The sequence below is a fragment of the Triticum urartu genome, chromosome 1 (assembly GCF_003073215.2).
Source record: "Triticum urartu cultivar G1812 chromosome 1, Tu2.1, whole genome shotgun sequence".
NCBI classification, from domain to species: domain Eukaryota; kingdom Viridiplantae; phylum Streptophyta; class Magnoliopsida; order Poales; family Poaceae; genus Triticum; species Triticum urartu.
Genome location: NC_053022.1, coordinates 271953828 through 271966630, shown reverse-complemented (window position 1 = coordinate 271966630; position 12803 = coordinate 271953828). Strand labels below are relative to the sequence as shown.

Here is a 12803-nt window from a genome sequence, read left to right as displayed (position 1 = left end):
TTTCAGCCCTAAGTTAAGTTCAGAAAAAAAGCATTTAATAGTTTATTTGAATTTACAGATCTTCCAGCCCTAAATTCAGAAATCAGAAAAATAAAAAAGGCGCAGGATGTTCTGGGTCCTGCTGTCATCCTCCCGGTCCAGCCAAGCTAATAACTGCAGGGCACTAGCATTAAACCCATCCCAAAAATAAAGCCAAAGAAAAAAAATATAAATCGGCTCCCCTCTCCGTTCCTAGCACTCCACACTTCTCCCCTCCTCCTCCACCTCCACCTCTGCCTCTGGGTAGATCTCTCGCTGTAGCCATCTCCGGCCACGGCGGCCGGCATTAGAATCGGCGGTGGGAATCAAGGGAGCGGTGGCCGGGTGGGTAGGAGTGGCGGTCCGCGGCGATGTATAAGAACCAGCTTCAGGAGCTGGCGCAGCGGAGCTGCTTCAACCTGCCGGCGTACACCTGCCTGCGGGAGGGGCCGGACCACGCGCCGCGGTTCAAAGCTGCGGTCATCTTCAACGGCGAGCAATTCGAGAGCCCCGGGTTCTTCACGACGCTCCGCCAGGCCGAGCATGCTGCCGCCGAGGTCGCCCTTGCCGCGCTCGCCCGGCGCGGCCCCTCTTACTCCCTAGCCGCCCGCATCCTGGTACGACCCCCCTCCCTCCATCCTCTAGCTTCTACTAGCTGTTCCTGTTGCTCTGATTTGTTCTGGGTGTTTCTCGAGTTTACCTTTGCTCGCTAGCATCTGTTCGTGGTTGAATTAAAGGGAGCTTCTCCAGGGAGGGATTTAACTGATCCTCTCATACTACAATTAGTACTGTCACCATTGTTTGTTCTCACAACTCATTGCGGAATTCGCGTGGGTGATTAGCCATGTACTACTAGCTTATGAGTTCCGCACAGGCCACAGGGGAATGCAGGGGATTACGGAGAAATCTTGCACGAATACATGGTTTACCTTGGTCTTTTTAGTTCGATCAGATTCGTCGCTTAGTCGTGGCTTCTAGGTTTTGTCTCGTTTGGAACTGGGGGCTTGGGGCTTCGTCAGCGGCATGACCGAACGCGGAGTAAGCAGTCAGCACGAAAAGTTCCGCGTCAAAAACTTCAGCGTATTTCTCCTTTCCCAAAAGGAGGATCCCCCCAGAAAAAGTTGCCGATGAAGTACTAGTTCAGTTACTATTTTCCAAATTCATCTGTTTAACAAAAGTAATCTGTTCCCTCGCTCGCACAGTGGAGTAATTTTTGAAAAGAATAGATAGCTGCCACTCTACGTAATAATGCAGTACTAATAGACGCAATTAAGTGACTTAATTATTCGTACTACGACAAGCCGCCCATGGATCCCCATTTCTTTAATCCGTCGTTAATTGTGCTCTCGCGACGTAACGGCGACGGATCCCCACCAATAATTTTCAATCTAGCCCGCTCATAGGAGTTGGCGCTCGGGTCCTGGCCGGCCGCAACTCCCACGATTTTCCACCGGATTCGTCAGCCCCTCGCCAGAAAGTCTTCGTAAGCCCTGATTAACATTAACTAAACCCGGGCAGTAATAATGGCGCATTGATGGGGGGCGAGTAAAACCCCGCCGTATGAACCTGACCCGGAGCGGAAGCCGAGTTGCAGTAAAGACTAGTAGTAGTAGTAGCCTTCCCGGTACGCGCGGTGGGAAGAAGATGCCATGGGAACACGTTATACTGCTACGACTGGTAATACTAATAAGAAAAGGAGAAAGAAAAGTGGCGGGTACACGGCGGCACATGTGCTCGTTTGACCTGACAGCGAACGGGACGTGTGTGGCTTTGGACTGGGATCAGCGGCCGTGTAGGGTGATGAGAGAGATCAGTGGCGAGCAAAACTTTTTTATCGTGGGGGTGGGCGTAGATTAGGTTTCGGTCTTCACAGTGGTGTGGGGGGGGGGGGGGGGGGGGGGGGGGGGGGGGGGGGGAATTGAATGGGAGGCCGCCCGCACCTAACCCGGCGTCGCAGGTCAATGCGGATGGGCCCGGGGGGTTTAGTGGCAGGCAGGCCCCCACGCAGCCCACAACGAGGGGGTTGGATGGATGGTGGTGCCATTCTGTGTGTGCTGCCGGGCCACTACGGCGTTGGCGTTGGTGTCGCCGAGTGCGTGCGGTCAACTCGGGCTAGCCATGGGTGCGCCGCCGTTGCCTAGTGCGGGGTGCTTTGGTTCCTTCTTTGTGTCTCATCTCTGGGAGGGAGGACGTGGGTGGGTGTCGCTGCTGGTGCTAGTGCGGGCTGCCGTCGCTTTGCCCCCTGCCTTTTAGGCAGGCAGCGCAGGATCCTGGTGCGGGCTGAGTGCGACCGCCGACGCGTTCGTACATGGAGAGATTGCTCCGTGGAATTTTGGTGATTTGGTTCGAGACTGCTTGTTCCCAATTGCCTAAACAAGGTCATGATATTTCTGACCAAAGTTCTTGCAAATGATGGTTATGGATTTGGTTGTGGCAGAGGGGGTCTGGTTCTGGTGAATTGGATCCCTTTGCGTTTACTGTCATTTGGAAATACTGTTGGTCAAATGTTAGGCAGGTCTCATTGTTGACTGCATTTAGGGTTTGACCTTTCAGAGTTTGGACTATGAAAGGAATTGGTATTAGTATTCCACCGATTCGTGATGATTGTTAAACAATATTTGTTGCAGAAAGGGCTATGACATCAATTGAAAATAAAAACATTAAAAAATGGGAAAAGTTTCACAAAAACTTTAAACTCCGAAAGCGATGGTAAATAGTGATAGGGTAGTTGCAGCCGAGTATTGAGCCATTGTTTCTACACAGTTAAAAATGGTACTGTTTACAATTTCTTTAGAAAAATCCTCTTCAGGTCCATTGATGTTATATCTGTAGATTTGTACAGTTCAACTGACTCCGACTCCTTAGTCTAAGTGAACTTCGTGGTCAAGTACCTCCACCCTCGGGTCTCTTAGATGCTGACTGGAATGTTACTATTTATATGAGTAGTTGTTCAAATACTAACAGATGAGAATTGTTTGCTTTTATTATCAGATGGTTTGTATCCAGAATCTGTCTATGTTTTTTTTAACTCACCTCTAAATGTGCCCATTTTGCATTAGAAGACGAAGAATAATCTATGTAGTTTTGGAAACTACTCATGTTCCTTGGTTAGATTAATCAGTTTTGCTAAGGCAGATGTTCCATCATGTTAACTACCTTTCTAATTAGCCAATAGCTATAGATAACTCAACGACCACTTCCTATTTAAACTTTTATAAACCGTAATCATTGCTGTTGAAGTATATTAGATAGGCCAGCATTGTCTTAATTCAGAAGTCATCTTGCTTTTTAATTCTGAAAGCCTCCCTTCTTTGTTTGATATTATTGGCTTCTGTTCATGAAAGAGCAATGGCTGATCATTGTCTCTTAATCATTAACCTGTTTCCGTGATTTCTCTTTGATCTTGCAAGTAGTGTCATGTATCCACAACTTTTACTCCATAATCTGTTACACTACTTACTTCTGGTGGTACATTTATGTTAAACAGGATGAAACAGGGGTTTACAAAAACCTTCTACAGGAAGTAGCCCAGAGAGTTGGGGCACCGTTGCCTTCATATACAACAGAGCGGTCTGGCCTTGGCCATCTGCCAGTTTTCACATGCACAGTAGAGTTAGCGGGGATCACCTTTACAGGTGATCATGCTAAGAATAAGAAGCAAGCTGAAAAAAATGCTGCTTCTGCAGCCTGGGCTTCATTGAAACAATGTGAGTGTTTATTCATTGCAATGCATTGTTCATTAAACAAAGAATAGTGTCATTCCTTTTTCGTAGTTTCTACGACCACATTATTCACCTAAAAGAAAGGAAACTTTTGTGATCCTAAATTATTTTTTTAGGTCTAGCATGCGAATGACCCATTCCTCTTAAGTTCTAATCTAGCTAGGTGCATTTGATATGCCATTTCACTTAGCAGAGCTTTCCTGTAGTGGCTAAATGGACCATTAACTGATGTGTCTCTCATGCCAGCTTGATTTTATTTTGATCTCATTACAGCATCTGTAAAATATGTTTGTCAATATCTGCTGTGTAACATTGTCATTACAGTATTACACAGCAGCACTTCGCTCATGTTATTTCCCTCTCTGAAACAGTGGCACGTGAGGAGGCGACTACGACCAATGAACCGGAGAACAATGATGAGCAGGAGCAGATGAGGATTGCCCGAGCCCTTCTCAACTACCGCACGAAGGAAAAGATAGCGATGGCCAATAATCCCAATGCTTCACCATTTCCCAAGAAATTTCCCATGCAACCAGAGAGGAAGCCTTGTTTTGGTCAATCCTCTCAGTCCAGTTACTCGAAGATTCTTCCTCTATTCCGGCCAAAGTCTAGTTCAAGATCCAGACCAGAGTCACCAGCCGCGGCTGATGGAGCATCACAGTCACCGTTCTGGCCCATTGAAAACTCTAATTCAAGGTCGAGGTTCCCGGCCGCAGAAGCTGCCCCTTATGTCCCAGTTGGGCACTACCGTATGCCTTGCCATAGTATGGCTCCTCCGGTCACAGTCAGGAGCTCTATCCCTGTGTTCTCTGCTCCACCTCTCCCACCTCCAAGTGGACGCACACAGCAGCTTCCTCCTCTCCTGAGCAACCCACCGTCAGTCCGGATGGCATCCCCAGTTCGCATCAGGCCGGCTTCTCCACACTTTGCTCCCTCGGGTCCTGCTCAGCGTCCAAGACCTGTGATGTCTGTTCAGATGAAGGATGTGCAGCACAAGGCAATAAGGGAATCGATGTCGTCTGTGATCCCTGTTCAGGTGAAGGATGCGCAGCAGAGGCCAACCAAGGAATCGCCGTCATCTGCGATGCCTGTTCAGGTAAAGGATGCGCAACACCAGCTGTTTAAGCGATCGATGTCGTCGTCTGTGATGCCCATTCAGATGAAGGATGTGCAGCCCCAGCCAGCAAAGGAACCATTGTCAGAAGGTAAGGACGCACCACCTGCGGCGACTGGGCCTCCGGTTAAGATTGAGGTTCCAGATCAAGTCAAGGAAGCTTCAGAGGTGGTCACCAGTGAAGTAGTCCCATGCCCTGCTGCTGCTGCTGCTAGTTCTGCTTCTACTTCTACCAGTGAATACAGCGCTGTGACATCAAGCCAGTCTGGGGCTGATGATGATGCGGACAAGGGTGAAGAGGCGCGTGAGGACGTCCTGGAAACTGAAGCAGCACTGGAGGAGGGCATCATCAAGCTTTTAGAGATAAAATGACTTTGAGTGAAGCGCAAACCATCTTGTCCTTGTTGTCAGATTTTGTAATTAGCTGCCTCCTGTGCACATCACATCCCTTTCTGTTTAGTTTTTGGCATGCGTCGGTTGGTTAGGGGCTCCTGGGCAAGCTGCATTCTGGTAGGGACACCTTAGCTTTTTGTTCATGCAGTGGTTAGGTGGTTTGCCCGGTTGCTCGGAGTCGGAGATGGTTATACTTCCCTGGATATGGCAGTTGGTGGTCGATCTGGCTGGCTTTACCTTTACCCCCCAATGATGAGGTGGACACTGCGTGCCTCTAGGGAAGGATTATGAGGTGGCAATTATTACATCCTAAACTTGGTAATTATTACTGTCGTCGATCCATCGTCCTGGTTTGCATTGTTAATCCATGTTTTGGTTGGCTTTTTGTTCTCTGGTAGTATACATTTACTGCTGCTCATCATATTACTATCTCTCTCTCAGTTTACAGGGCATGCGCGTACCTTTAGATCGTCAATTTAAACAACCTAATATAAGTCATATATTATAAAAAATATATCAACATAAACTTCCGAGGTAGTACTACATTGATATGATGCAAGTTAAAATGGGGGTCGAGTTTTACTCTGCTTGCTCCTCCTCGTCCTTCCTTCGGGAATGTGCTACTGCATGACACCGGTCCCCGTCCGCCCCAAAGCCAATTTGGGACCGCTACGTTGCTTCGGTTACGCGATTAACGTCGAAACGTACCGAGTTATTAGTAGATCATCAAAACTCAAGTCGCTGTCCCAACATTTAAAAAAAAACGAAGTCGCTGTCTGTCTGGCCGGTGCATGGCCGCAGACAGCCGCAGCAGCGCGCACGAACCGTGTGACCCGGTACGGCAGCCGCGGTTGCCTTCAGCCAGCCCCAGAGTCCTTCCAGCAAAGAAACGCTCTCGTCGGAGCCGGCCGCAGGGGCGTCAGCCGACGCCTGGATCAGCGGCAGAGCGTGCACTTTACCGTCGCTGCATCGCGCTGTGTTGCATTGCATGCATGCCGATGCAGATGCCGGGCGTGTCTCTACTGTAGCGGCGGGCCGGCGAGTGTTCGCCTGTGCGGTGTGGTCTGTGGTGGTACTACTACTCCGTTACAGCGTATGGGAGTACCACCATTTGACCTCCCTACAGCGTGCTGACCCAGCGCGTCGCCGTCGTGGGTGGGTTCATGTGGCGCAGGCCCGGAACCAGTGCGCGCCTGTAGGGTAGTAGGGTCGAGAAGAAGGCGAGCCATAACGGCTCTCGTCCATCCCAGGCGGCCGGTTAAAATCTTCCTTTGCCTAAAAAGAAAGTTAAAATCTTCCTGCGCCGCCTGTAACGTACACGCATACCGTCTGATCCTGCGTCGTCGCGTGCGCGTCTCGTCTGATCACAGCCAGCTGCGTTCCGTCGCGGTTTACAAGGGGGCGGTGAGGTGACGCCGGGCCATGCATGCATGCCATTTACGACGTCAGGACGCGCATTGATGCTCCTGGACGGCTCAGGCGCCTAGCTGAGCTACGACGTCGATGCGAGCAGCACGAGTACACTCCTACAGGCATCTGCGGAGGCCTGCAACCTGCTCATTAACTTCGAACTCGTAGCTGTTTTGTGTTTTTGGCAATGAATTCGACGGAGGTGACTCACGTCCTCAATCAGAAAATGAAAAAGAAATGGACGGCGGCGTTGTCTTGATCGCTGTGCCAACTGGAACCGATGGCCCTTTTTTTTTCTTTTCTCATCGAGGGAAAAGGAGGATGGAACGGTGCTAATAATTGGGAGGGGGGACAGTGCACCATTGATGCACACAGTATGGACGCCCAGCTAACAGGAAGGCGCCAATTTATGGCACTGATGCCATCAAAACCAAATTTATTGCCGCTTGCTGGCTGGTTGCTGCCCCCGTCTCGTCTCTTTTCTTCTGGATTAACTTGCCAAGGCCAGTGGCCTGGTGATGGGCCTTCCCAGTCAGAGTAGTAAGAGCGTCTACAGCCAGGTGCTTCAAACCCGTCTTATATATACGGGTGAACTGTTTGGTCACTGTCCGGTTAATTTTTCAATCTAGACGGATCCCTCAAACGTCTGGGTTGACCAACACCTCCTATATTCATCCCAAATATGAGACATATATGGGACCCGACAACCCGTGACATCCCAAATTGCACTAAATCCACTCCGAAGGCCAGCCGGATCCATTTGTTATCTCCTCTCTTCTTCCTCCTCCGCGTCGTCCGTCTCGCACTCCGTCGTCGCACCCGCTACACAGCCGTTCCCAGGCTCTCCGCCGCCAGTTCTGGAAGAGCTCTCCCTTCCTCGCTACGAGGGACGTCGTCGCCGGCCTAGACGCCACCGTGGTACATCCGGCAACTCTGTGGCTCCGCCTTGCGCTTGATGTGTTCGACACATTGACCGACCGGATTTTTTGTGATTTTGTTAGGTAAAATGATGGATTCCGATGCTTCGTCGGGCGAGGAGTATGGGTCGACGGAGCTTGACCAAATGATTCAAGATGAGTTCTTCGATTCTGTCGGGACCATGGGACTGGGGTACCCACCCCCGTCTGCCTGCGGCCTAGTACGTGGCGCCGTCAGAAGACCCAAGCTAGCCCACCGCCAGGGCTTCGCGAGCAGGGCCCTCACGAGGACCTCGCCTCGCGAGGCGCCTGTCGTCGGGTGTCAACAAGAGCCTCGCGAGGCCCTCTCCCGAGTCTGCCTCGCGAGGCCCTCTCCCGAGTCTGCCTCGCGAGGCCCTCTCCCGAGGCTGCCTCCCGAGGCCCCTTGCGGAGGCGTACAAATCAAGGATCAAGCGGAGGAGTCATGTGGCCCTGCGTCTTCACGTGGGTGACGCGCGCGGCGATGAGCGAAGGTAGAGGGGCGTCAGCGGGCGCAAGTGAGGAGGCTTTCCTCTTTCGTGCTAAGGGAGCATGCACATCGCATCGGTTCCCGGAGCAATCCCCAAAGGTCGCCACTTTGGTGCAAGAAGACCAGGACGGCGGGCTCACCAGGACGAAGGTCATCACCGAGCCCATCGGTGCGTCATGGCAGGAAGCTTTAGCAGGTGAAGACCACCTTTAGTCAGGATAAACTATACTCATGTTCCCCTTCGAATTGGCCGTCGTGGCAACCCTTCCCGCCTAGTGTTTTTGGAGGAAGAGGACCAAGGCCAGTATAAGTATAGGCAGGCCGCCACCATAGAGGGCTATCAATTTCGGATCCTCCCGAGGCCTCTCACTTTCCCTTGTACTCTCATACTCATCCTCCCTTGCGAGGCAATCCATTCACAAAGCAGGAGTAGGGTCTTACACCGCAAGGTGGCCTGAACCTGGGTAAACTGCCGTGTCTGTTGTTCATCTCCCCCCACTCGAGCACGCCGGAGCATCGCCGTGAGGTAGTGAGCAGGGAGGCAGGGCTTAGCGAGGTTCAGTGAGCACACCCTAGAGTTCGAACCTTTTTTGGGTCCCCGGAGCTCAGATTCCAACATTTGGCGCGCCAGGTAGGGGTGTGCCACAGTTCTTTCGCCTCAGTCAGGTTCCTGCTCCACCATCTCCATGGTCGGTGCTCGCCGTGTTCGTGCCGAGCGCCGGGCGGGTCGCGTAACCCAGATTTTGGAGCCCACGGGCCATGGTGACCGCCGCCGCTTGATGACCCACAAGTATATGGGATCAATTGTAGCTTTTTTCAATAAATAAGAGTGTCGAACCCAATGAGGAGCAGAAGGAAATGACAAGTGATTTTCAGCAAGGTAATGTCTGCAAGTGCTGAAATTGTAAGTAACAAAGTAGTTTGATAGCGAGATAATTTGTAACGAGCAAGTAACGATAATAGTAACAAAAGTGCAGCAAGATAGCCCAATCCTTTTGAGGCAAAGGACAGGCCAAAACAGTCTCTTATAATAAGCAAAGCATTATTGAGGGTACACGGGAATTTCATCTAGTCATTTTCATCATGTTGATTCGATTCGTGTTCGCTACTTTGATAATTTGATATGTGGGTGGACCTGTGCTTAAGTGATGTTCTTACTTGAACAAACCTCCTACTTATGATTAACCCCCTTGCAAGCATCCGTAACTACGAGAAAAGTATTAAAAATAAATTCTAACCATAGCATTAATTTTTTGGATCCAATTGGTCCCTTACGGAATAGCGCATAAACTAGGGTTTAAGCTTTTGTCACTCTCGCAACCCATCATCTAATAATTACTCCACAATGCATTCCCTTAGGCCCAAATATGGTGAAGTGTCATGTAGTCGACGTTCACATGACACCACTAAGGGAATCACAACATACATAGCATCAAAATATCGAACACATATCAAGTTCACATCATTACTTGCAACATGATTTCTCTCGTGACCTCAAGAACAAAAGTAACTACTCGCAAATGATAATCATGCTCAAGATCAGAGGGGTATTAAATAGCATATTGGATCTGAACATATAATCTTTCACCAAATAAACCATATAGTAATCAACTACAAGATGTAATCAACACTACTAGTCACCCACAAGCACCAATCTATAGTTCCGGTATAAAGATTGAACACAAGAGATGAACTAGGGTTTGAGATGAGATGGTGTTGTTGAAGCTGTTGATGGAGACTTCCCTCCCCAAGATGGGAGAGTTGTTGGTGATGATGATGACGATGATTTCCCCCTCTGGGAGGGAAGTTCCCCCAGCGAAATCGGTCCGCCGGAGGGCAAAAGTGCTCCTGCCCAAATTCCGCCTCAAGACGGCGGTGCTCCGTCCCGAAAGTCCTCCCTTATTTTTTCTAGGTCAAAATGACTTATATACCAGAAGATGGGCACCGGAGGTGGGCCGAGGGGAGCACAACCCACCAAGGTGCGCCTGGGCTCCCTGGCATGCCCAGGTGGGTTGTGCCCACCTGGTGGGCCCCCTTTGGTACTTATTGGCTCCAATATTCCTCATATATTCCATACAAAATCTCCGTAAAGTTGCAGCTTATTTGCAGTTGTGCAGAATAGGTGGCCTGACATTGCTTTTCTAGGTCCAGATTTCCAGCTGCGGGAATTCTCCCTCTTTGTGTGTACCTTGCATATTATGAGAGAAAAGACATTAGAATTACTCGAAAAAATATTATTATGCATAAAAACATCATAAATAATAGTAGGAAAACATGATGCAAAATGGACGTATCACCGCTCCACCTCGGCCAACGCTTCCACTGACCCCGCTGCCTACGAGCAGCAGGATTCCTCCATGCAGCCCGACGGCCGCACCGCCACGCCTTCGCTCACCCTAGCTACGGCCTTATCCTTCCACGCCCGTTGTAGGCCGGTGGATGCGCAGGTCGTGCTGCTCATGGCGTGTGAGCTATTGCGCTACTGCCCGGCCAATGAAGGCTACGACGCCGGGCTTGGCCGCATCACCGAACTCCTCAATGCCGCGGGCGAGGCCCCGTCGCCCTCCCACTCGTTCCGTCCTCCGCCGTCTCACGCTGGCGACATGGCGCACGACGCACCTCCGCCTCCTCCCTTGCGTAGCGACAACGTCGAGCCCCGGCACGACACGTGGTCGCGCGACCCACCGCGCGGAGTGCCTGTGCCGGCCCATGATGAGGCTAGCAGCCAGATTGTGCACCGTGCGCCCCTTGACGCGCATGCACCCCTCGAGCGCCAGCGCTAGCGCCTGGACCGGGTAGCCCAAGAGGTTGCGGTGGTAGGGCGCTAAGATCGCGTCGCCCACTCACGAGGCGCGCTGCTATTTCTTGAGCTTGCGTTAGTTTTTTCCTTAAAGAGGAAAGGGTGATGCAGCAAAGTAGAGATAAGTATTTCCCTCAGTTTGAGAACCAAGGTGTCAATCCCTTCGTGGTTACTTGCAAAAGTGAGATCTGATAGAGATAGATGAAACTAAACAAATGATAAAGTAAATATTTTTGGTTTATAGATCAGAAAGTAAAAGATTGCGAAATAGTAGATCGGAAACTTATATGATGGAAAATAGTAGATCGGAAACTTATATGATCGAAAATAGACCCGAGGGCCATAGGTACTACAGACTGTTCTGTTTTTGACAGATTCTGTTTTCAGTGCATAGTTTGCTTGTTTTCTAGTTTCTATGGCTTGTATTGCTCAATATAAATTATAGAGATGATATGATACAGTAGGCATTGTGTGAGAACAATTATGAATCTTGTCTTTGGCAGTACCAAAAGTGGAATGGTTTGCTCTTTATCATACTAACCTATCTCACAAAGTTCCATTAAGTTTTGTGTGATTGAAGTTTTCAAGTTTTGGGTGAGATATCGATATGAGGAGAATAAGGAGTGACAAGAACCTAAGATTGGGGATGCCCAAGGCACCCCCAAGGAAATATTCAAGGAAGATCCAATCAACTAAGCTTGGGGATGCCCCGGAAGGCATCCCCTCTTTTGTCTCCAACATTATCGATAACCTCACTTGGAGCTATGTTTTCCTTCGCCACATGATATGTGTTTTGCTTGGAGCGTCAATTTATTTTGTTAGGATTTGCTTGCTTTTATTTAGAATAATGTTTTGCATCTTTTATTTCAATAAAAGCGGCAATGGCAGACTAAGGCACAACCTAGTGGTGGGAAGGGGCTGATGCCTTCCCACCCACCCAGGTTCAAGGCATGGTACTTGCAATTTGGACTTGTTGCACCAATTATACTGTAGAGGGTTCCCTTACAGTCTTTCTGTCAAAAAAAGTGGCAATGATAGCCTTTGCCATGCTTATTTTGTAAGTATACATGTTGCTGTTTGAAAACAGAAAGTTTACCGCTGTTGCAAACATTCCCTAGAAAAGTTAGAATGTGATAAAATGTTGAAACTTTTTGCAAAATGATCTCTGATAAATTTTCTACACTGTGGTAAATTTTCATAACTTCTAGAGTTAGGGAAGTATTGATACTCTTGCATTCTTTACAGACTATACTGTTTTGGCAGATTGTTGTTATGTTTGCATTGTTTGCATATGTTTGCTTGTTTAATGATCTTATTTGAGGATAGGAGTATTAAATATGCAGAGGCATTTAGTATGCAATGTTGAATAATAATTTTAGTGATTTTCCACAGTAGAGAATGATAAGGTTTTTGCATTGGTTTATACTAACTTATCTCACGAGTCCTTGTTGAGTTTTGTGTGGATGAAGCTTTTGAGATTTGGGAAAACCGTGATATGAGAGGAATTAAGGAGACAAAAAAGCTCAAGCTTGGGGATTCCCAAGGCATCCCAAGATAATATTTCAAGAAGTCTCAAGCATCTAAGCTTGGGGATGCCCCGGTAGGCATCTCACCTTTCTTCTTCAACAATTATCGGTTAGTATCGATTGAGCCTAAGTTTTTGCTTCTTCGCATGATGTGTGCTATTCTTAGAATGTCATTTTATTTTCATTTTGTTTGCTGTTTTAATAAAATACTTAGATCTGAAAGTTTTTAAATATTAGTTGCCAGGGAGGCTAAGTAAGCGGCATTCACATCCCGTCAACGAAGCTCTTTTCTATGTCATTTACTCTTGTGCTTCACTTATTTCCTATGAGTAAATTGTTGACTAAATTGAATGCCATGAAGTTGAAATCATATCATGCCTAGTGGTAGCTTCACA

At 48.8% G+C, this 12803-nt stretch overlaps 1 protein-coding gene across 1 annotated transcript; it reads left to right on the top strand.

Annotated features, from left to right (window-relative positions):
• The first annotated feature begins 202 nt into the window (after positions 1–202).
• LOC125507380 (double-stranded RNA-binding protein 6) lies at positions 203–5587 on the top strand. Its single transcript, XM_048671971.1, has 3 exons — positions 203–635; positions 3506–3725; positions 4112–5587. The coding sequence occupies exons 1-3, from the start codon at positions 390–392 to the stop codon at positions 5224–5226; spliced, it is 1581 nt and encodes a 526-aa protein (XP_048527928.1). The 5' UTR covers positions 203–389; the 3' UTR covers positions 5227–5587.
• The last annotated feature ends 7216 nt before the right edge of the window (positions 5588–12803 follow it).

Coding starts and splice junctions, on each gene's coding strand:
- LOC125507380 (XM_048671971.1), top strand. CDS start 390: ATGTATAAGAACCAGCTTCAGGAGCTGGCGCAGCGGAGCTGCTTCAAC. Junction 636..3,505: donor CCCTAGCCGCCCGCATCCTG/GTACGACCCCCC, acceptor TATGTTAAACAG/GATGAAACAGGGGTTTACAA. Junction 3,726..4,111: donor CTGGGCTTCATTGAAACAAT/GTGAGTGTTTAT, acceptor TCTCTGAAACAG/TGGCACGTGAGGAGGCGACT.